The sequence below is a fragment of the Rhodnius prolixus genome, unplaced genomic scaffold, assembly GCF_049639745.1.
Source record: "Rhodnius prolixus isolate KJV_2025 unplaced genomic scaffold, Rpr scaffold_16, whole genome shotgun sequence".
NCBI classification, from domain to species: domain Eukaryota; kingdom Metazoa; phylum Arthropoda; class Insecta; order Hemiptera; family Reduviidae; genus Rhodnius; species Rhodnius prolixus.
Window position 1 is genome coordinate 3,146,933 of NW_027411616.1, and position 25,778 is coordinate 3,172,710.

Consider the following 25,778-nt stretch of genomic DNA (forward strand, 5'->3'; position numbering starts at 1 on the left):
TAGGGAGCCCAAAATAATATATTTTTTCTCCACTAAATAACTATGTGATATGAACAAGTGGCTTACCGATTGGTGGATTTGAAGACTATCAAAGTGAAAAAATATCTAAATAAAATACTAAACGTTTTGAGTTTCTTCGGTTTTCATATTCACACAAGCGCGTAAATCATTTGCTACAAAAATTCTTTCATATTCAAGAGACCTCAAAGCATGTACTTTCAGTAAAAACTCAGAAAGTTTCCTCTCACATTTTACTTTTTTTCAACTGCTATTCTTTGCACAAAGTACTGACCTTTCAATGAAGACCCGGATGCAAGCAGCAACACATATCTGTCATTGCCTAAATTGTAAGTATTTTGCTCAATAGTAGTCATACTTTCACGGGTAAATTCGCAAAACATTACACCATTGGAAATATTGCCGCTTATTAGGTTTATTCCAATTTGGCTCTGTAAAAATAAAAAAAGAAATTTTCTAAATAAAATTATTTGCAAATATGTAGATTATTTCATCTGTATTATTATTTTTTTTTTTCTGTACTCTGAGATAATATATAATCTAAAATAGGAGTGATGTGACCCACCAGCAAAAATATACTCACATAAACCCCACCTAAACATGGCATTAAATATTATCGTGCTGTTGTAAGAAAACTCTACAAATAATAGTCTTTAGATTATTATTATTCCTTGTACCTAGGAAAAAGTACGATATTTTTCCACTAAAGAAATTTCATTAACTTCCCCATCTCAACATGTCACAAGTTTAAATGATGTCAATATATTACACCCTGCAGGATGACTAGAATAAACTAATAACATCCATTTTTTTCAGACGACCTTTACGACTAACTACCTGATTTCACGGTGACTACTACTGTGTTTTTCCAGTAATTTTTAGATAGATATTATTCTACTATTCAACTATTCCATAGAGTCTCTTCAGCTAAAATTCATTTTCAAATAAGTCTCAAAAAAATTGCTTCTAACAAAGTGACTACCCGGTTTGCGGATTTATTCAGTTATAATTTTTAGTATACCATCTTGTGTCTTAAGTATAATTGACGTCCCTACTAGTAAATTCCAAATAAAGTTGCAGAAACTTGCGTGAAATCGAATAGGAGATATGCTATTATTAACCGTATTGGTACCACAAAAGAAATTTTCACAAATACTAAGTGTAACTGTTTTTAGCAATGACATGTAAATCTTCTATCAAGCTTTCTTAAATAATGATTAGGCGCTTACTGTTTTGTTTCAATTATCACTACTTTCAGATTATATGAGTGAAGAAAGACGAATGTTGCGTTAGAAAGTCTGTTACAGTTTTGTTTTATCATAATCTCTTACACAGACAGTACGTATTCACAATAAAATAATTCACTTAGATTACATTTTGATTTCGTACCTGATTGCAACTCTTTTACATGATAGGCAAACTTAAACAATTATGCACTAATAAAAACGATCGAAAGAATGGAATCAAAAACGAATTGCGCAAGCTTGAAAATATCAGTGAACTTGGTTAGATTTTTCCATTTTCAATACCAGCGAGTATTTTCTAGCGGAGACCTACCTGTCTAAAGACTACTAAACGCTAACTTTCAGAACGGTAGCCTCTTAGAGAATTTGATCTAGGCTTGTGCTGAAGCTGAGACCTATACATTTTTTATTTTTCATTAAAGTATTGATTTAATTTATTCGTGGGTAAAACATCGTTTAATGCGCAATAAAGATTGAGTTACGGACAAACTACATTGTGGGCTAAAAAAGTGTTGTAATATGTAATAAAAGCAATATTTTTGTTTTCCGAAAATATTGTATAACAATATTTTTGAGCCCTACAATAAGCCTCTACTTTCTGTTGTAAAAATGAGCAATAAATGGGATGCTACCCAAATTGATTGGGTTGTAGAAACCGCAACGCCATCAGTCAATTGCAATAATATTAAATCATTGAAAGAAAGAAATATGAAATTATTGAAGAGAGAGAATATGCATTCGTCTGTGATCTTCTGGACCATAAAGAATAAATGAAATAATTTGGCGTGACCACTCGCACGATTTTCTTTACTACTGCTCTCACAGTTTTAACTCAAAATTTTTCTTCAAACAATGGTCTAAATAGTGAAAAATGTTTTCGGTTTAATGGTACTTCCGAAAGCCAATTTCAAAAAAACATGGAATTCGGTCTGATTTGATTCTTTTTGTGTAAGTGGTCAGACAAAACAATGAATAGTAATGGCACTTTAGAGAAAAGCCTAACCACCCCTGACTCCTAGAAGAGCCCTTAATCGAATCGTCCTTAAAAAATGTTTTTATTAAAAGTTACAGCTCTACATAAGGAATGAGCATATCGTGTTTAAAAAAAGGAGCCATTTGTGAGAAAAATGCGAAAAAATTGGAAATCTGTTTTGAAAAATGAAGTCTCCGGTAGACCGATTTTGATCAGAACCTTATCCTCTGTCGGCACCTAAGCTGAACTTTCCGCAATTTTTTGTTTTTGAGTTACGACGGTTACACACACATGTTTAAAAAGGATCAGTAACTTTTTAAAATAAAAGTAACCATTTAATTTTAAACCGTGATGTAAATTATATTAAAACTGTCCGGTAGGACAGTTGTATAAGGGTACCTTTATTAAATAAATAATATATCTTAGGGATATAGCACTTTCTTTTCTTCTTTAAGTGATCGCCAACATTGGTAAGCTAATAGAGCCCAATCTTTCCACGAGTAAGATTCTCGCTCCTTCCGAGCAAAAAGCTTCTTTTTATTTGTATGGATTAAGTTGTTAAACTGAGGTCACACTTTCAGTAAACACAAAAACAAAAATCTTGAAATGTTTACACACAATTCCTTCCCTAGTGTTGGCTTTTGCTCCAGGTTTATTCCAGGACAAGTAGGCAGTCACATTCCTTCCAGTGTTCACGCATTCCATTACACTGTCTTCACCCTAAATACGAAGACGAAATAATTTACTGGCCTAAGACGTGAAACTTGATTACATGAATACTTGATTTCAGTAAGAATTTTAACAAAAAAAAACAGCAATTTGCAAATAATTTACCATTTTATCATCATGTGAAAGACCTACTGCAATATAGCCAGTTGATTCACCTTTCAAACGGAAGCGATAGTTAGTGCCTTGGGTTAATACAGAAACAACCAGTTTACAATTTCTTCCTTGTACACAATTATCAGGAAATCCAAAACAAGTCATTTCTGTATTACAACCGTCGTAGAAGGGGTCGAATGGTTTATCCGGGTGAATGTGCATCATAAGATGATTTCTAGAAGCTAGGTAACCAACATCATGAAACCCTGCGCCAATGGTTTTTGATGATCCTAAAACACAATTTAAAAAACAAATGATATAATGGTTTGAACCATTGTTACACGTAAATGTGTAATTTTATGGAACTTCAAGATGTAGATAACTATTTAATTGTTTGGAATCCTGTTGTAAGAAAATCTTTGGAGTATTTTTTCAATTTTGGATTTTCAGCAATATTTTTAAAATCCTTTAATTTTAGTAACTAATAGCTAGTAAACTAGTACATTGCATTTGGGCGTAGAAGGATGCTTCAGATGGAAGTTTCCCATAAAAATTCAATTTTCCTGTGAAAATCTTTTAAATACAAGTGACAGGCCTTTTAGTTTAACGTAATAAAGAAAATATAGTACTCATTTTCCAAACAACTCATTAATTTAAGTTTTACTCTGGAGGCAAAAAAGCCCTCTTGTGACCTACATTCATCTCTCTCGCCTGGAATTCCCGATTCTATTTGATTGAAATAATAGATTATAACATATTAATTACTAACCTTCCTGCAACTTGACCTCTCTTCCGGCTGCCAACAAGATGTAGTATCTATTTTTATTGACATCCATTACAACATTTTCAATCTTTATTTCTTCAGCAGGTAATTTCACTGAACAGTATATATTGCCATTTGTGTATTCTCCAGTAATTAATTTGAGATTGTCCCTTTCCTGTGCAATTAAATAAAGTTGATAAGATTGTTGTTCTAGCTATATTATTTGTAAATCAATATTTAAAATTTAATATTAATTTATTATATTCTCTTGTTATATTAAAAGGAAATCGTGAAGGAGTGTATTAAATTGGTGGGAAGAAGATGGCGACTGAGAGAAATGTAGGATAAAGCGATAAATAATTACATCCCATGAAGAGGGACAATAGAAAAAACTGCAATTACAGCACCTTCCAGTAAGGGCGGTAAGATAAATTGTGATAACACTTCCTCTTGAGGGATGTAAGAGAAATTAAGCTATCATGACAATAACTTCATCTAAAGAGGGGAAAGAAAAATTATCTGAACTTGCAGTTCTTCTTCCTAAAAAGGCAGAGAGAATATAAACTGCAAATACGATATGATTGCAATAATAATAATAATAATAATAATAATAATAATATTACACAGTTGATCGTCAAAAACTGTACGAAAAAGCGTAACGTTAAAAAACACCCAAGTTTGACATTTTTTTTCTCTCTTTCTCTTTCTATAAAAGATAAAATTCCCAAAATTTCATTAAAATGTTGGGAAAAATTCTCCTGTATAACTGTAATTTTCAGTAACAACCCAGATCTAATAGATTTTGAGAAAAACATAGCCGAAAATGGGCAAAAACGGCGTTTTCAGAAAATGTTCTGGTTCTTGTTCTTCTTGTTAACTTTTTTGTAAACAACGTAACGCCTAAACGCGCGAACCGATTCTCATGAATGAGGTGTCATTCGATTCGGAATTTCATGTAGATGGGCCTTTTGGGGATCTCGACGTTGTACATCGAATGGGAGAGGAGTTAGCCCCATGTATGAAAGCCCCCTTCAAAATTATTACTAATAACTTTAGAAATCTCAGCCCGATTGAGATGAAATTTGGCAGGATGTAAGGGTTAGGACTCCCGTACATAACATTAAAACGATGTTTTGATCTTACACCTACTAAGGGGAAGTGTTGCATTCATTTCAAATTATAGACGCGTCAACCGATTTTCGTGAATGAAGCGTCATTTTTTTCAAAGTTTATGTAGATTTTCAGTTTAGAGGTTTTGACGCTGTGCATCTTCAGGCGGGGAGTTCGCCTCCTCGTGAGTAACAATTAATACTAATACCTCTATTAATCTTAAACCGATTTTGATCAAATTTAGCTCATACGAGTGGATAAAGCTTCTATATGTGTTATTATCTCATGTTCTTAAACCTTCTAAGAAGGTGTACTGCAATCGTTTGAATTATCGTCGTATGAAACGATTTACATGAATGATTTGCCATTCAACTCGAAATTTTGAGTAGATATTTAATTTGGGGGTTTCGATGTTATACATTCTACAGGAAAGGAATTAGCTCCACCAGTTATTTAGATCTTAAAATGTTGGGAAAAATTCTCCTGTATAACTGTAATTTAACAATATTACAACAACAACAACAATACAACAATAAATCTTGGCCCAATTTCGGTAAAATTTGGCAGGAAGAAGAGAAACATTAAAGTATGTAACGTTAAAGTGTCATTCTGCTCTTGCTCCTGCTAAGTGATTGCAATTGTATCTAATTTTCATTTTTAGGAATTACCGATTTTTAGAATTAGATTGCCAGTTATTTGATTTGAAGTTGTCTGTATAGATTTGTCTTTTAGGTGTTGATGGAAGAAATGCTGTACATACCTAACGTTTGCTTCACATATGTTGAATCCGCTCAAACATTATTCAGTCATAGCCCGATTCTGATAAACTATTTAGACTAAAGAAGTAAGATTTCTCAATGCAATTGATACAATTAGGAAATCTCGACGCTGTGCCTCATAAGGAGGGGAATTTGCCCCACGCAATTAAGGCCTTCTCTAAAACTATTATTAATAATATTTTTATACCCCTTAGTCCCATTTAAAAAAAATATTGCTCTTATTACTATTATTATAACTAATATAATTGTTACTATTGTTTCTTCTTTTTTTCGGCGCATCGACAGCTTGGTCATTAGCGCCGTTGTAGTAATAATAATAATAATAATAAGTGTTTATTTAATTTCAATTATATACATAAATTACAGTACAGAAATAAAAATAATAATAACACTCAAGTGCATGGAGCGTACTCCGTCCGCAGAGTTGAGTTTCGTTTATATACAATACAACATAAATACAACACATTTTGGAAAAAAATAAAATAATCCACTATTGGGTAAAAAATTAACTAAATAAAACATTTTAATCACAATTAAATTCATTAATTATTAATCTTCTATAATGTAAGGCCTCTTTTAAGTAATTGCATAAATTATTCCAATTCCAACCGTTTAATATTACATACAAATCATTTTCAGTAAGGTTTTTTTTATTAAAATACTTTAAACGGTATGGAGTTAAAATAGGACATACGGAAACAAAGTGTACTATATCCTCCACTTGATTAAGGTTGCACAGTGTACATAAATGGCTGGTATCAGGTTTAAAAGGTCGATAGTTTAAACACAATGTCTCCGTTCTGGCTTTTAATATCAATTCTATGTCGCCGAATTGCCTATTTGAAAAATAATCTGGATAGTAAGTCAATTTTGGATAGACTTTATGGTGGATACCATTTCTTGCTTTTGACTGTGCAGTTATCATTTCCTCTATCCCTAATTTACTCACTATTGCATTTAATTTTCCTTCCCAAGCAATCACAGAATTATTATTAAGTTTTATAAAAGGTATGTCAAAATGAGTACATAAATTTTTCAGTGTTTCATACCATAACGTATTTCTCGTAATAACTATCTCAGCTATCATTTTAGGCAACCTTCCCTCTGGTAATTTCATTATCTTTATTAAATATTTAAAATGTAATTGCAAAGTGTAAGCATACATACTACAAAGATTTAATTCTAAATTTAATACATAATTAGCAGTATTAGGAGGGAGGTGAAATAACTTTTTGACAAAAAATCTTTGAAGCCTTTCTGAATGTTCATATTTTTTATAGCCCCACACCTGTGCCGCATAACATAATACACATCGCGAAGTTGCATAAAATAATTTGTATTTACAATCTAGTGGAACTTTGGAATTAGACAGCAATCTAGACCAAGTACTATTCAGGCCAAATTTAGCTACACCTAATTTTTCTTTTAAATGTGGAACGAAGGAAAGTGAAGGCGTTAACTGAACTAAGTATTTATATTTTTTAACGATTTCTATTTCTTGACCTTCAAAAAACCACCGTTCATTCTTTGCTAATCTTCCGCCTTTCTTTCTGCAAATTAAAATTTTTGATTTTTCCAAATTCACACATAAACCCCAATCTTGGCAGTAACTACTTAATGAATTAATCATTTGCTGTAAAATCTCCGGCTTGTCGGCAATCAGTACAATATCATCCGCATACAATAGTATACGAATGTTGAGATCTCCTAAAAGCACTCCACCTTCCAGAAAGTCAGGCAAATCATTTATATAAATTGAAAAGAGTGTTGGGGAGAGGAGACAACCTTGTTTAACACCTGAAAGGGTAGAGAAAAAATCCGAGACACCTTGTTCACCCCACACCGCTGCACGAGTGCCATCATATAAATTTCTTATTATTCCAATAAATTTATAAGATAAACCTATCATCGCTAATTTATAAAATAACAAATGTCTAGGTACAGAATCAAAAGCAGATTTGAAATCAATAAAAAATAGATAAACCTTTTTTGTACTTTTTTCTTCCAATTTTAACTCTGTCACATTTACCAGACTAAAAATATTGTCTATAGTTGAATATGTTTTTCTAAACCCTGCTTGGAATTCAGAAATAATTTGATGCTTAAGAAGCCAATTAGTTAGTCGATTCAACAATAAACCGGTAAAAAGCTTAGCTTCAACGTCAATAAAAGAGATACCCCTGTAGTTTGACACTAGACTTGAATCTCCTTTTTTATGTAAAGGGAATATCATGGCATCTTTAAAATTTGGAGGAATTTTCCCTGAATCGTAAATTTTATTAAACGTACCCACAAGCCTTTTCAGAAAATTTTCAGACGCGTTCTTGAAAAATTCGTACGGTATTCTGTTTATGCCAGGTGCCTCCCCATTTTTTGCTTTATTCAAGACTAAATGTAATTCTGGGATTGTAAAATCTCCATCTAGATCAACATCAGTTAAATATGGTTCTGCATAAAGTACAGCGGGCGCGGTTACTATAGGATTGTATAAATTTTCAAAAAAGATTTTAAATTGATCCAAATCTATATTAATATTATATAAATGATTTTGTTTTTTAAATATTTTGACTGCATCCCAATATTGTTTAGAGTCTTTAATGTTTTCAAATTTTTCTGTTATAGAATTATAGTAATCCAACTGTTTAGATTTACACAATTTTTTATAATTATTTTGACTAACTAAATACATTCTTTTTATTGCAATACTATTAGTTTTCCGGAATACCTTAAGCAAACGGAACAATTTTTTTCTTTCTTCAAAACAATTCCAGTCATACCAATCCTGTTTTTTACACAAAGGCTTATGAGAAGTATTATTTGTTACGAAAGCCGCTCTCTTAATACAATCCAAAAGTGTAATTATTGATTCCTGCGAGTCCCCATCTAAATCGACAGTTTTATTTAACTCCTTATCCAACCTCTCCTTATATTTTAAGTTATCATTTTGAGTCCAAATTAATTTAGGCAGAAGAGGAATAGTTGCTAATTCATTTACAGATTTATTGTATAGATTAATTTTGAGAGTAATAGGGCAGTGATCAGAATATACCTCGTCCAAAACTACAAAATTTTCAATTAAAGGCAAAATTGAGAAACTGACACAACATAGATCGTTTACGGACGAACCCATGGCTCCTAGAAAGGTTAATTCTCCCTCCCCATCACCCTCTGTCCTTCCATTCAAAACTATTAGATCCATATCCTCACAAAATTCTAACCATTTTCTTTCTTTTCTATTTAAAATTTTATCTTTTGATCTACGCACTCTACGTTATTATTACAACAATTTAATTCGGATTGTATTACCTGAGCATCCGCTATCCGTACATTGCAATCACCTATTACAATGCAACTACTATCCAATTGAAAATCACAAAATAAATTTTTCAAATTTTCAAAATCAGTTGACCAATCGTTGCAATTAATGTAAACTGGGATTACAATAGTATTTATTTCATTTTGTTCTATTTTAATTACTGTACAATTAATACTATTATTATTTAAGTGCATAAAACTACATATTTTTGCAATATTATTTGACCTTTTAAACCCATATATAGAACCGCCTTTTGCTCTACCATAAATAGTTTGCCTTACTGCTGGAATAACATGTATGTGAAAATCTTTAAAATAGTACTCATACCTAGCTATATCATTTTCTTCTAGAAAGGTTTCATATAACAAAATTATATCATAACTTCTAAGTAAATTAAAGAACAAAAAAAGATCTGCTTTACTTTTCAGACCCGCTATATTGTACGCCATAATTGTTATAAAATTGTTACCTAGTTCAGAATTATTTTCATTTCGCCAGTTCGGCTCCCTTAGTTGATGTTGAGGCTTTAGATTCCTGGATTCGACGAAAAAGCGTCCGTTTTCCTGGTGATCCCTCTGCCTTTCTTTTCTTTTGCTTTGACCTCCGCTTAACTAATTTTCCTTCAGTTAACCAATTTCTTAGCGTTCCATCAGATAAATTTTCCAGTCCTGTACTTGCTGAATCATCTGCTAACTCACTTCCTGATGAGAGACTGACATCTTCTCCGTACTTATTGACGAGCTCATTCAGATTCCATACCTTACCCTCAATAACTAACTTATTATACTTCATGTATGCTCGTTTGTTTTGTTTTCTGGCCGCCTTCCAAAACGGATAAAGCTTTTTTCTTTCATCTCTCACATCCGTAGGGAAGTCTTCAGAAATGACTAGGTTTGTCCCTCTCAGATTTTTAACAGCTCTCAATACTGCGAATTTACTTCGTAAAGCCAGAAAAGTAATTAAAACAGGTCTTTTCCCCTGACTCTTACCTATTCTCCTAATCACATCAATATCATTCAAAGTAACAGTAGTTTTCAAAACGTCACGAAAAACTGATTCTATTTCGTTTTCCAATTCATGAACTTTTTCATTACTTTTTTCAGGGAAATTAAATAATAGTAAATTTTTCCTTCTATAACCATCTTCGTAGCTTTTAAACCGCTTCTCTAACTCTATAATTTTATCAGTATTTTGCTGTAAATTTTCCATAAATTTATTTATTTTATCGTCGGTATCTTTTATTTTATTCACAATTTCCTCATTTTTCCTTAAAAACTCATTATGAAATTGCTTAATTGATTCCATTAAATCATTTATATTAACAGGTTTTTCTGAACCCTTTTCCATATTAATTAGATGTACTAGCAGACGGACAGATAAATTTAAAATGAACAGCCAACGAACAGATACGTACAGTGACCTTGAAACAGTCCCCACTTTTTAAACTGTCTTATTTACTATCTAACTAAAGTCCACTACAGTCAATCTGTACTTACTATTTTTCTATGAGTTAATAAACGAATTTTCTATTAATTTTTACGCTATTTTCACACAATTTCACAAATAATTAACACTTTTTGCATAATTTTATACAAAAAGTAGACACAAAATTTCTATAAAAAACACAGTTCAAACACCCAAATTTTTAAATAAACGAGACTGAATAAAAACAGCACCTTCCAGGTCAAAAGCTAGAACTCAACGTTTGCTTCACATATGTTGAATCCGCTCAAACATTATTCAGTCATAGCCCGATTCTGATAAACTATTTAGACTAAAGAAGTAAGATTTCTCAATGCAATTGATACAATTAGGAAATCTCGACGCTGTGCCTCATAAGGAGGGGAATTTGCCCCACGCAATTAAGGCCTTCTCTAAAACTATTATTAATAATATTTTTATACCCCTTAGTCCCATTTAAAAAAAATATTGCTCTTATTACTATTATTATAACTAATATAATTGTTACTATTGTTTCTTCTTTTTTTTCGGCGCATCGACAGCTTGGTCATTAGCGCCGTTGTAGTATTATTACTAATATTTCTGTAACGCTTAGTCCCATTTTGATAAAAATGTAGCACGAAGAAGTGGTTTAAGCTTCCCTACGTGACTCTAAAGTGCCATTATGCTCTTACGCCTACTAAGAGGAAGTACTACAATCGTTCAAACTATAGACACGTGAACCGATTTACGTCAATGAATTGTCATTCGATTCGAAAGTTTACCTCTTTGCCTTTTATAGATTTTTCTTACTCCTAAAGAAAAAGTTTAATTTTGCAATCTACTCACAAATACCTTCCTATTCAAAACACTTTCTCAAGAAAATTATTATTGAGGATTCTTTGGGGACCGCAACTGTAAGCATTCTTTAAAAAGATCTCTCCAGTGGTAGTAACGGTTCCGACTCACACCTAATCAGATTATAAAGAAAGAATTGCTTATTCCAAATTTTAAGAAAATCTGTAAAGCAGATATGAAACTTGAGTAATTTTACTGCATTAACTTCTAATTAATATTTTTTAGAATTTATTAGATATCACAAACCCTAATGTTGGCTATTTTCATATACAAAAATTTTGTTCAAATAGCCCACCATTTAACTTAGGTTCCAAAAAGCCATATCTATATAAAATTTCAAATTGAATGATAATTCAATCATGAATTATTACATTAACAGAAAATATTATAATTATGTAAACATGTTGAAGAAATGGTGATTGGGAATGTGACGATGTACTTACTGGTATTCTGACATTCTCCTTACGACTTGGCACATTCCAGGACTCGTAAGATTTGACATTGTCTCCTTCGACTACACACTCAGCCACATAGTCCCTACCCTAGAACAAGTAATAAACTCATTTGATCAACTTTAAAAATCAGCAGGCAGGAAGACAGAAGCAAGTAGATAAGCCTATCAGCCAAGTTGAGTCAAAATTTAATCTCATGCCTTCCTTTATCAACATGTGCACATTAAAAATTGATGATGCGCCCCCTAGTGACTAATTATAACCCAGATAAAGTGATGATCTTCAAAAGATGACATTGATTTCCTGACTAATCCCTCAAAAATTGTTTATTTATCACTAGACTTTTCGATTTTAACATAGATAAGACTCAAAATTAGAAATCATATAAAGAACCAAGAAAACACGTTTAAGATAATTTCAGACAATTAACGTATTATTGATTATAAAGAAAATGGCCATCGTTATAAATAATGAACATCACTCACCATTCGTCTATCTTCTGATATGCCAATAGCTACATATTTACTGTCTAAGGACATCATTTCAAATGCTAACTCATTTCCTGATATAACTGTCACAACTGTCTTGCAATTTTTTTGCTGTAAACAGCCTTCAGGAAATCCAACGCAGTCTTTATTTGTATCGCATCTTTCATAAAGATTCTAAAATCAATTCTTTTTTAAATTATAATTAATAACAAACCATGAATCCATATTTATTCTACGATATCTACAAACGTTTACATACAGGACTTATTACATTTTCTGGAGTTTCGCTGGTTTCTGAGACGTATTTCTTAACGTGGACAGACTGTGATGTTATTCCAGTCCAGAATGTCGAGTAGTTACTCACAATAGTAGCACTAGCACATATTAATATAATTAAATTAATTTAAGAGAATTGCAATAAATGGTTCACACATTATTCATTATCATAAAATAAAGTATCCACTTACACAAAGGTAATATCACCCTCCCAATCGGGAGGAGCTTGCCATTCCAGTTCTAAATCTTTCTTCCTCGTGTTATCTCTATGCGTCACTGCCGAGTTCTGTTAGAGAATAAATGTGCAATAATTTGAATTCCAGTTGCAAAAAAAAATGTCACAATAAGCTTTCACAATCTTTCAGGGAGAGCTAGTTGCAATAATCATCAGGCAGATCACAAGCCATGAAATAATTTATACCGTAGTCATCATTTTTCTCTTAGAGTTCCAAGCTACTCTAACTTAAATTCACACAATATGGGCGTGTGATTTTGTTTTACACAGCAAACTGACCAAAATAAATCCCATCTTTTCGGATGTTTAGTTTGATATTTTTTAACATTATTTTAAGAATTCGTTTTTATAGATATTATAGTGGTTAATTCGTTAGTGGCGCTAATACCTACTATACTTTTCTGACAGTTTCTTTGTTGCTAGAGTCTTGATAGTAGGACGTAACGTCAAGAAGCTCGTTTATGTTGAATGATGATAATAATAATAATAAGAAGAAGAAGAAAAAGAATAAGAGCGATGTTAACTTTTGAATAAACAATTTAGTCACAAATAGTGCAGTGGGGTGAGGTGGTAAACGGAGTAGAGGGGAGCCGGACGGAGCGGAGTGGGGAATAGCAGTGTTGGCGAGAGACAGCGCTAGAAAAAGACAGTGTCACAGATAAAATGACTATTTAAATCAGTTGTGGCATAGAATAAGCTTAATTTCGAATAGTGGTAACTGAAATGGTTATTTTATGTTTTAAATAAATATTTTTTTAACGCAAAATATATTTAATAATTTTAAATATTCGAGAGGGTTCAGGAGTTCTAATTATGTTAACTGCATCCATAATGCTTTGTTTTTTAAATCCGCTCTTCCGTAATTATCCATGTTGGAAAAATGAATTTTAAAGTTGAATAAAAAAACTTCTCTTAAAATGTTGCTTTAAAATTTACTGCAATCACATATAGGAAATACTTGATTTTTGTGCCAAACTGACTTCAGGGCCGTCTCCAAGGCAGTAATAAGACAGAAATGGCTACAGTCTCTACCTCCTTTCGTTATGCCTAAACCATGGAAAATACTTCAATACGAAAAAATTCTTTAAATAATGGAATTTTTTCTCTACTACTCAATCTTTTTTGAGCTTGTGAATATTAATAATTGGATAGGAAACATGGAAAATTGCAGCCATTAAAGAAATCTTCGAGCAAATTACTGGTCAATTCCAAAACATGATTAAATCGGAGCGACCCTTTGTGAGTCGCATTCATCGCACTTGTTGGAGGACAGGTTGGTTAAAATACTGTTAGAATTTAGCACGGAGTGGTCGTCACAATACAAATTTTTGGCAAAATAGTTGCTCCCAGCGTTGCCGATAACAAGAACCTTTTTCTTGTTTCTCAGAAACTCTCGTAGAGTGGATCCGGCCTCTAAGGTCAGATTAACTAATATCAGTCTAAAAAACTCAATTCTTACGGTGAGGTTATCACATGTGATTGTCTTCAATGAATTTGGAGTTACAAATGAACCGGCAGCACCAGGTTTAACTGCATTCTGTCTGGCTTGCAGTAATATGCCTAAAAATGGGCTGCCTTGTATTTTGAAGGATACGCGGCCGTCTCCAGCAGTAGTAGACGCAGAGGTAGTAATTGTATACGGAGGGATGGACGTCTGCGGTGAGGCGCCTTTGTGGTGTGGCATCATACTCGCGCACATTGAGGACGGCGCGCCATTCTTGAAGGAAAACGCCATGTCAAGCAGCAGTGAAAGCAGCCACAGCTCCTTCAATATCACCATGCCTGCAAAGAAAACAAAGCCGGTAAATAATATCTCTTGCTGCAAGTCTTATAGCCCTGACATGCGAAGTGGAAACCTCCTCCATCTAATAGTTGAATCCAGAACTTTGGCAAAAATTTTTATTCCTTTTAGTTGACAAAATCCTATGATACATTGGAAGAAGAAAATTTAAATTTTCCCCCAAATCCCTTGAAACAAACTTTCCGGAAAAAGTATTGAATAAAGCGATGGGATAAGTACTCCCAGAATAACTCTTCTTAAAGCCTGGGAAATTACCAGTAATTATGTATACAAACTTAGATTTACCTATATCTGTTTTGGAAAAAAAAACTAACTAAAAAAGTTGATACAAATAATTATAATATGGCTGGCGAAGTAGACGATAGAAGAATTATGGACAGTATTACTCAATTGAGAGTCTTAAGAAATACAGCCAAAAATCAAACATTCAACAATGAATTATTGAAAGCAGAATCAGATTCAGTACATAGTTGAACATAATTTGAGGATTCAAATAATTATCAGTTTAATTAATATAAATAAATTTTAACGTACCTTAATAGTTTTTATTAAATTAAAAAAAAACAGTATTTGAATAAAATTAAAAAATTATGTTTTTTTTTAATTGCTTGCTTGTTTGCAAACCAAGCTGAGATCGCCATTTACAGAATCTATGGTTTATTGTTATTTAAAGGTTAATCTTTTTTCAAAAATAACTCTGTTTTTCACAAAAACTAATGCACCATTTCAAAACTAAATTACAACACTATTGAATCCGCGCAGTTCTTTGTATTTATACAAATTTTCACAATTGTATGTTTATTCTCTAACTGAACCCTTTATAACCTAAATTGAACCTAATTTCGTCCGGTTTGGAAAAATAAAAATTCTTAGACCCACGCATTGTGTCACTGTTTAATTGTTTAGAAAATCAACATTTTTTAAAGAATGGTAAAGGGGGCCATGAATAGAAAAAGTTTAAGCACCACTGCACTAAATAATACTTGTGAGTCTGAAAAAGAGGAAGAAATACAAAGTACAAGCCGCAGAAAAAACTTTTAGTTTTGTGGAGAATAAGAGAACAGGACATGGAATGTGCCCAGATAACAGAGTTAAAAAATGCAAGAGGACGCAGAGGACAAGCAGATAATGTTCTCTCACGGGGCCACAAAAAAGGAGAGAGAATGAATGTATAAGAGATGAGGAAAGCGAGAGAACAGTGAAGAGGAAGCGAAGGAAAGCAAGCAAAAGCGAAAACTATTTAAGCCCAGTGAAGCGACTACGGCAGGCAAGTAATGCAACACATTCATTCTCTTCTGAAGATAAATATAGCGGCAAACAGTATGATCAATGTGGCACCGATGCCCGCAATATGATATTGAGTAACTTTTGCATTTGGACCATTTTCCCCAAAAGTTCTATACAGGTGGGGGGGTTTCTCTCTAAGTGCCAAATTAGTGTTTCATATGGCCCCTACTCTTACATGATATTCACACAGATTAAATGAATTTTTAGAAAATGTCGAGATAGAAAAAAAAAATTCATCTAGTATTTCAGTTTTCGGTAATTGTCTCCTCGAAAAAACCTCACTTAGTTCATTTAACCTTTTTAATCAATTTTAACAGATTGTCTTGTGTTTTTGGCCGCAGATTACGAAAATGGTGTCCGTTTTATCCCAAGAAATTTCATCTCTACCATAAAAAAAAGGCACTATAACAAGCGTTTCTATAGGTTTTGAGTAGGTTTAGTCGGGAAAATTTTGTTCAAAAAAAAGAAAATCTTTTTTCCACATTCAACACGGAAACAATAAGAATGATGCCTCATGTTCTTACTTAATAAGAGAAAGACCAAAGACAACTTAACCACAACAGCCAAAAACAGCTCAAAAGCACAATTAAAATATTTTTTCCCGGGTCCATTGGACTTAATGCTGAGATTCAGGTTTCAATATTTTTTGATGCAGAATCAGGAAAAAAATGCTTGTGATCTGTGCGTACCCTAGCTAGCTGTACTGTCATGCAAATAAAAACACTTGTAAGTACAATTACTTTATTTAACCTTATTGCGCAACATGTATATCTCCTAGCTCTCTATCCCAACCTCCTCACTGTTACCTCCAAGCTGCCAACTATCTAATCCCAACACTACATCCTCCCCGTTTTAATAAACCCTATGTTGGCGGATTGTGCCTAGTCCTAGAAATCCGAGTCTGAGTATCTCTTCGGTGGTTTAATTGTTCTTCCACTCCTTTCCCTTTTCCCTTCTTCCTGAGTCTGTTTAGTTTCTTCTTCTTCAACTCTTTCTCCCTTCGCTTGCTTTTCTTTTGCTTCTGCATTTTCATCCGGTTCATCTTCTGCTACAACGATAATATGCTTTCTGTTTCTTCTCAATTCTCCTGATGGGGTTTTTACAATGTAAGACCTTGGTTCCGCAGATGGTCTTGCGACCTGGCCATACTTTTTCATATCAGGAATCCAAACTGAACTGTTGTTCTGCAACTGAGGGAGAACTTTTACTCCATTCCTTCTGTCAAAGTTTTGCTTATTTCTTTCTTTCAGCTGAGCATCCTTTTCTTTAAACTTTATCATCTGGTTACGACTAACCCGCGCAAAGTTTTTAATTGAAGGTAGCGTCGATCTTAGCTTTCTTCCGTACAATAATTCCGCCGGACTTAGGCCCTGTTCTAGAGGTGTGGTCCGATATTCTAGCAATGCCAGGTTAGGATCTTTATTTTTTTTTAATATGCGCTTGGCTATATCCACTGCCTTCTCCGCAGAACCATTAGATTGTGCAAAATGGGGACTCGAAATTACGTGACGAAATCCGTATTCCTCCTGAAACCTCTTGAACAAGTCAGCTGTGAATTGTGTTCCACCGTCTGTCCTTAATGATACGGGGATTCCATGGCGCGCGAAAATGTTTTTTAGTCTATTGATGATAGCCTCCGAAGTTAGTTTATTTACATGGACTAATTCCAGAAATCTTGAGTAATAATCTTGTATAACGAGGTACCATTTTCCTTGAAATTTCAACAGGTCCGCACTGAGCGCTTCCCACGGAGCATCAGGTAATTTGGACAACATTAAGGGTTCCGACCTATTATTTCTATGTTCTCTACATGTTGGACAATTTGCCACTACAGACTTTATTTGTTCTGAGATACCCGGCCACCAAACTGACTCCTTGGCTCTACTTCTACACTTGACAATGCCCAAGTGCCCTTGGTGTAGTTTCATTAACATTTCCTTTCTCATTTCCTGCGGTATAAACATTCTGCTTCCTTTAAGCAGGAGTCCATTCTGTACATTAAACTCATCTCTATACTTCCAAAAACAAGAATTAGGCTGCCACTGCTGTTTCTTCAAGCAGTTCGCTATCTCTTTGCACTCCATATCCTTCTCCTGAGCCTCCTTTATCTGTTGTAACTTCATATCTGAGCAAGGTAGCGCCTGAATAATGCTAAGTACAAAAGATTTTTCTTCTAACACATCTTCATATAACCCAACTTGTTCCATCGGATCTCTAGATAGAATATCAGGTGTATAAAAATGTTTACCTGGGATGTATGTAACCTTAAAGTCAAAACAGAGTAGTCTCATCCTGAACCGCTGTAATCTGGCAGACAGCTCAGCAATGGGTTTTCTGGCCATCAATTCCACTAATGGCTTATGATCGGTTAGTAATTCGAACACGGTTCCTAAAAGATAGTCTTGAAATTTTTCGCAGGCCCAGGTGATCGCCAGCGCTTCTTTTTCAATTTGGGCATATCGTCCTTCTGTTTCTGATAACGTTCTAGACGCAAACATTACTGGCTTCCAACCCTCGATGTGCTGTTGCTCCAGCACTGCTCCGAGACCTTTCGTAGATGCATCTGCTGCTACTCTAATCGGAAGTCCTGTCTCATAACCTGCCAGTACTGGTACTGAAGAGATCGCCTTTTTAATATTACCCCAGCCCTGGTATTGCGTTGGACCCCATGTCCAGGCCACTCCTTTTTGTAGCAAGGTTCTCAAGGGAGCTGTCAACTCAGCTAGCCTTGGAACGAACTTCATGATATAATTCACCATTCCCATGAAATGTCTAAGCTCTTTAACGTCTTTTGGTGGATTTAATTGCGTGATTGCCTTTATTTTTTCCGGGTCTGGGCAAATCTCTCCCTTTTTAATTAAATGCCCTAGGAAAGTCACTTCCTGTACTGCAAATTTACACTTATTTAAGTTTAACGAAATCCTATACTCACGTAATCTTTGTAATAATTTTCTTAATCTTTGATCATGTTGTTCTCTAGTTTTACCGACTACCAAAAAATCATCTGCCTTATTCACCACTCCCTCCAGTCCACTGATGATCTGGGAAACCCTTTTTTGATAGACTTCTGGCCCTGAGCAAATACCAAACGGAATCCTTTTGAACACAAACCTCCCAAACGGAGTAATGAAGGTAGTCAATTTCCAACTTTCTTCATGTAATGGAATTTGCCAAAAACCATTGGAGGCATCCAACAAGGAAAAATACTGACCGCCCTCCAGCTGAGCTAAGGACTCATCTACTGCTGGAAGCTGCCATCTCTCTCTGTTTATGTTTCTGTTTAGTTCCGTGTAGTCTACACACAGTCTGACTCTACCCATCTCTTTCCGAGGTACTACTACTATAGGTGCGCACCAATCTGTGGGCTCCACTATTGGTTCTATTATACCTTCTGCCTGCATCCAGTCGAGTTCCTCTTTAACTTTTTCTCTATAAGGAAAGGCAATACGGCGCGGAGTCAGTACTGCATATGGGAGCGCCCCTTCTTTTAAATTTATTTTATATCCGTCTACTTTCATTTTTCCACTCTTCGAAAATACTTCTGGAAATTCAGCTGCTATTGCTGGTAACTGTTGTACATTATCTATGTTAATTTTAACCAAATCTAATTGTACTAATGCTTGCCTGCTTAATAACGGAATAGGCTGATCTTTTACTACATACAAATCTTCTATAGTTGTCCTTTCTTTATAAGATACTGGAGTAGTTATTATCCCTTCTACTATTAACGGGGTTTTTCCAGGTCCAAATAATTTTCTTTTAGTATTTTTCACTTCTAAATTCAAGGTCTGACCCAGAGCTTTACTAATCACCGAAACATCTGCTCCCGTGTCCAGTTTGAAAATCACTTCTTGCCCTGCGATAACCAGAGGTACTTTCCAAGGATCCAAGTCCATTACTTGATCAACAACCAGCTCTCCTAAGTAGCCATCCGGTGGTTCTTCCTGTTGTTCCGGTGAATTTATTACTTGCTGCACCTGGTTTGACCGTCTGCATACCCTACTGAAGTGCCCCAGGCGCCCACATCGGTGGCATTTCAACTTATTAGCTGGACATAATTGTGGTGAGTGCACAAACTGAGATCCACACTTAAAACATTTAAACACCTTACCATTTTTTGAACCTTGAGTGGTATTCTGGTTTTTCACACTTTGACTAGCCGGAACTCTACTGTGTACCGCTTCTACTTCTAAAGAATCTCTGATTACTGATTGTTGTACCTGTATGCTTTCCGCTTGCCGTGCTCTCATTATTGCCTTCCTAAGATTCAAATTCTCATCCATTTGAAGGTTTTCCGATAACCTCTGATCTGCCACCCCAATTACTATTAAGTCTCTAATCATGTCTTCCTTAATACCTCCAAAATTACATTTTTCCGCTAGCTTGTGCAAGTCATTAATAAATTCATCTACGGACTCCCCTGGAACCTGCCTTCTTTTTAGGAAACGTGCCCTTTCGTAAACTAAATTTACTTTGTGACCTAGATACTCCGTAAATTGTAACTTAACAGTTTCATAATTATTATGTTCCGCCTCTTCTAATCCAAAAGAAGTTAACAACTCTTCTCCTTCCTCTCCCAAACAATATAAAAACATATTTACTTGGGTTTCCGCACTCTTAGATACCAAACCTGAAGCCACTCGAAATCTTTCAAATCTTTTTAACCATTTTGGCCACTCCATAGGCTCTTTAAAATTAAAAGGTTCAGGATGAGCTAACTGACACAGTAATTTATCTCCCATTTCTTTGTTCTCGTTCCTATCTGCGTCTTTCCTAGGCGTCACTTCGATCCCACTATCCCTGGTCATAGATCAATTAAACTTGTTCGGACACAAAAGAAAACATATACCTATATATATATTACACACCTGACACCATGTACTGTCATGCAAATAAAAACACTTGTAAGTACAATTACTTTATTTAACCTTATTGCGCAACATGTATATCTCCTAGCTCTCTATCCCAACCTCCTCACTGTTACCTCCAAGCTGCCAACTATCTAATCCCAACACTACACTAGCAAAATTGCGGAGTTTGAAAAATAGCTCGATAATTAGGATAAGTGCGAGTGCCAACAATTTCATTTACTTTGAAAAATTTGACTCGATTGCAGAACTGATTTCATATTGCCAAGTGAAAGGGTCTAATTCTGAAAAGAAATACATGGGACTTGTGCCTCATTGACGGAAGTGTTGGAAGGCAGGTCAGTCAATAACCTGCTGACACACTTGAGCGCCCGAGTAACCTCTCCAACCAAACCTACACCAATATCGACTTAATGATTAACATCTATATAATTCATCGGAAAAAATTTGTTTTCTTTCAGAAAGTAGTTCATTGTGAATAATCTAAGCTTTCCCTTACCGATCCTTTAGTTACTCGACCTTTAAGGTTTAGAACAAAACAGATCAACTGGGAGTGCTGCTCCATTGTTCCTCAATTTTCTTGACCAATGAATGGCATGTTTTTATTTTATTTTGACATTTCCTCTTAACTACAGAAACTTAGAAATATTTTTCTGAAATAAAAAAGAAAATAAGAGAAAGTTTAAAGCTGGTCCGACTAATTGAGGAATTTCCACTAATGTACACCAACCATAAGAGTATCAGCATCAACTCTGGCAGTGTCTTTCAATATAAAAGTTGCATCTTATTACGCCCTAATTTAACACAATAGATCGGGACTTAATGAACAAAACATAAATTTACCCATGAGCCAAGCACGCTACACAAAATTCTTAACAAATACCTTTCAGCATGTCTACAGTTTTTTAAAAGTCAATTAAACCATATTTGAAATTCCCATTACAATGCAGGGCAGAGGAAGCTCAGTTCCCTTCAGAAAGGTATCGCCGATGGAGGATCGCTTCTAAAAAAGTTAAATTTATTTGTGGAATGCGATTGTCCTCAGATAGTTTTGTATTTCTGGCAGTTACTTCTCAATTAGTTCTAGTAAGATTTGAGTTCTGTCTGCTAATTGTGGTTGTTCTTCAATTAATTTTTTTGTTAATGATTTAAGGCGCGTCAATATGTGAGGTTTTTGACGCCCGGAGCTTTTTTTAGTGCACTGCCAGTCTCCGGACAGTGAGCTGTAAGAAGCCGGGTCCTCCGCGTGGGAATCCAATACGGTAACCGCAGAGCTAATCCCTCCCATATCCCTTATCGGTTTGTTAAGCGATATTCATGTTAGCTCAAGAACATTTATTAGTACTTTTCAAGGTCTTTAATGACCAATACAGCCTTTAGTTAGATACCTTAGTAATTGATTAATTTTCTTCTATTTAATCATTAATTTTATTAGCAATTAACTGACGATAGCAAATTATTTAAAATATTAACAAATTAAAGTAGTTCTACTTAATTTATCTTTTCAAGCTTAGATATTTTTTTTGTCAAGTCATCTTCTTTTGCAAGTGCATTCATGGAATTTTTCTACGCCAACCGCACGTCCACTTTTTGTTTTTTGCAAATCTATAAGTGTATATAACATAACTAACGAATTATGGATCTTCCTATTTAAAAAAAAATCTACAAAACCTTTGCAAACAAAAGCGTTGGGCTACTTTCTTGAGAATAGTTACCGTCGCTCTAAAAACATTCTCCTGCTGCGGTTAAATAATCGTATTCATTCAGCCAAAAATCCTGCGCCCTTAGTTTTGTTCATTAGACGGGGCCTGAGCAGACGATGTTTCTACAACTCTATACATTGACGATAATCGTCGGCCTTTTTATAAACCTTGGACTCTTGTTGAGTTAACAGTGAAAAGACTACCTTCAAGAGGAAGGGATTCTCTTGATCCTGCCGTACTGGATTCAAAGAGTAAAAATATCTCGTTACTGATTTACTACTTGAAATAAGACCGCGGTTGAAGCGTGCTGTCAGTCACTCCCACAGGCTATTCCTTTGGCCGAACATAAGTAACAAGATTCAATGCAAGCCTGTGAGAAAATTACTTAGCATTGTGTTCGGTCCCCAAAGAGAGGTTTGAATTTGAAGTTGTTCGCGCCACCTTGCGTGCAGGTCATCTCTAAACAGTTGGAAGGACTGTATACAAGAAGGAGAGAGTTCTAGCCCAACGTCTTTGGCGTGGGACAGTCGGCTAATATTGCCCAGTAAGCAAGTGAGTGATATGTCCTCTTCACCGGTGGAGGCTCCTTGTTACTTTTAGTGGCCATTCTCTTCTTGTGTCGTCCCTCAGTCAATGTCTAATGCGTCAGTGAGGGTTTAAATGTAAAGAGAAAGAACAGTGTCAGTCCGCGGCTAAGTCCAAAGCTATGTCAGATTGTCTAAGTATGAATCTGCGTTATATAATATAATGAACATACATTGTAGTGTAAAGCCAAGCAATAGCTAATTGTAATTATATGTTTAATTATGAAGAGACAAACTGTAAGTCATTTTAATTATTCTTTTCTGGCCTAGACCGCCCTTATTGTCTTTTCTGTTCAGTTGATTTAATTGTAAATATAAATAGTATTTTACTGAGTGTTGGTGGCGACCCCACCCCTTTAGATTCTCGTATTAATATTAGAGTTATTAGTTACAATATTATTTTCTCCCAAATTATTATTTTCAGGAAATAGAAGGCAGTAGTTTCAGTTAGCTCTCCCAGTATAATATTTCTAAATATTACTACTGCCCTCTCCTGTGGTATAGCTATTTCAGGATTTTTCATATTGACTCTGCTAATAACACGCTGAACTATTCTTTTCATATCCATATTCTTTTTATCCAATGTGTACGTTCTGAGACAAAGTAAAATTAAATAAGTGAAGTACAGTAACTGCAGCAATAGTATTAAATGCAATGTCAGTCTTATTACAGTGTTGTATATACTTTTACTTCCTTTAAACTCATTGCTAATGTAATAACAAAATCCGTTGCACAACATTCACTACCATCTCCAGCTGCACTCTTCAAGGTTGCATCAAACTTCAATTGGATCACTTTCTTTCACCGGTGTTCATTAAACCTGGTTTGGTAACTGCATAGATATGCACCTGTCACTTTTATTTGTACCATTTACCGGAAACAGCAGTCTTTAGAAGGTTTGGCACTAAGCTGAGCCGGTCTCTCTATAAGCGACCTTGGCTGTAGCCAAGAACGCCAAATTATGGGGCCCACATCCAGCTACAGTACAGCTGATTTTGGTTTTATAATACGTTACATATTCTTGGTTTAAATAATGGCGGTAAATGGTATTTGAACTGATTAAGCCATGGAAATCAAGAGAGTCCTTGTAAAATAAAAAATCTTTGTACACAACTTTCTCTTACAAGATAGCTGAATCAATCTAAGTTCTAGGAATGCGTTAAAGAATTCGGAAAAAATTATATTATAAAGTCATCATTGGCCTTATCAGATTGGGTATTGCTGTAAAAATCTATTTTGCCCATATGATAAATGATTTTTTTTTCAAACTATAACTCTTTGTTGGATGCGGGTACCATTTAGGCGGTTTATTAATTCTATAAATAACAGCAAAATTAAGCAGACATGCGATTTAGATTTGATCTCAAAAGAAGTTTACATTTCCTTCAAACCAGGCACCTTTTACATTTATTTAACGATTTAATAAAGTTGGCAACTTTGATGATACACTAGGCTTCTAGTCCAATTAAGACTAACTCTGCCCATGAGAAAAGGGATGTCTGACCCAAATAACTATCTAGGAGTTTCCATTTTTCATTGTATAACTGTTATTTACGGGAATCAAATACTATTGATTGTCAAATAAAACTATCATAATATTCTCAAAGAGCAGATGGGGTTCTTCTCAAACAGTGAATGTACTGATGCTATTTGCTCTGATTAACATGCAGTTGAGGCTCGAGAAATGTTTTTAGCCTGCATTTGACTCTGTCCACCAACCAAAGCTCTGGTCCAATTTAATCTAGTAGGTGTCAGTGGAAAGCTGTAAAAATTTTAAAAAAATATGTACAGTTCATCATTTTTTGATGATTCGGATGGTGCCTCAACGCGGGAGATTTTGCAGAATGAAATTTTAAGTCCTCTCTTTTTTTTCAATTTCCATTTCGATAAAGTGGACTATTTGGCTGGTCAGATGCATAAGGAATTAATTTAAAATTATTTAAGAGAACCAACTGTTTCTTTTACAGCTTTCCGCTTTTCTCCGAATTCGTATGTAAGATTGGAGACTGTTGAAATCTGATAGTAGCACGTCTTTGGTAGAATTTTGAATTGGTGGGCCGAAGTCTAGCAAAAGATGAAGCGGTGTTACTTGAGGTTGTGTTTTGTCGGTAATGGATCTATTCCTTTCAAACTTAAATATTTACTTATTGCATTAGTGATGGCAGGCATACGATATAACTGCTTTGAATAACAAACTTAAAGATACGTTTTAAAATAAAAATAATTATTTGTTGACGTCATGGTTTCTTTTTACCTTTATTGATCAATTCGCAACTGCATAATACATGTTATGGATAGAAGATACAATCTCTATTATACAAATATTTCGACATTTGGATCTATTAAATATAAAATGTCATATTGATAAAACTTAGACTAATTTCTCAAATAAGAATGGTATGAAAGGCGAACTAATACAACCATGCGCTAATGAGCGATTACTTTCTCTTATCAAGCATCATCTGTAATGGACAAGAAAAACGTTGTTTATCTTATTTCTTGTTATCATGTGAAAAGTTTTGCACAATCAGAAGCCAAGAGTTCGACTCGATTCTTAATGATACTGTTCATTTAGACACGAAAGCTCTTCTTAATGATTGCTGTTTTTAGTTTCATTTCACTTTTCTTAATTTGAATAACTACAAGTGACTAATTATTTAATGTAATATTCACTTCCTTGTTAGTCTTCTTGTTGTTTTGTTTTATGCGACTTTATGTTATATTTATTCCATATCTAGAAATTATGTTTAATCAGAGCTAT

At 34.4% G+C, this 25,778-nt stretch overlaps 1 protein-coding gene across 2 annotated transcripts in view; it reads right to left on the reverse strand.

The window, feature by feature from the left end:
• Positions 1 to 25,778, reverse strand: part of LOC141457427 (putative ferric-chelate reductase 1 homolog) — a 43,210-nt gene that overhangs the window by 12,759 nt on the left and 4,673 nt on the right. For both annotated transcript variants that reach the window (XM_074134390.1, XM_074134389.1), the window contains exons 2-10: positions 14,234 to 14,556; positions 12,731 to 12,825; positions 12,523 to 12,637; positions 12,261 to 12,437; positions 11,767 to 11,865; positions 3,827 to 3,995; positions 3,070 to 3,347; positions 2,854 to 2,955; positions 293 to 449 (exon numbers count right to left, since the gene is read on the reverse strand). In XM_074134390.1, the coding sequence (XP_073990491.1) occupies positions 293 to 449; positions 2,854 to 2,955; positions 3,070 to 3,347; positions 3,827 to 3,995; positions 11,767 to 11,865; positions 12,261 to 12,437; positions 12,523 to 12,637; positions 12,731 to 12,825; positions 14,234 to 14,554 (1,513 nt within the window). In that variant the 5' untranslated portion in view covers positions 14,555 to 14,556. The remainder of the gene's footprint in view (positions 1 to 292; positions 450 to 2,853; positions 2,956 to 3,069; positions 3,348 to 3,826; positions 3,996 to 11,766; positions 11,866 to 12,260; positions 12,438 to 12,522; positions 12,638 to 12,730; positions 12,826 to 14,233; positions 14,557 to 25,778) is intronic.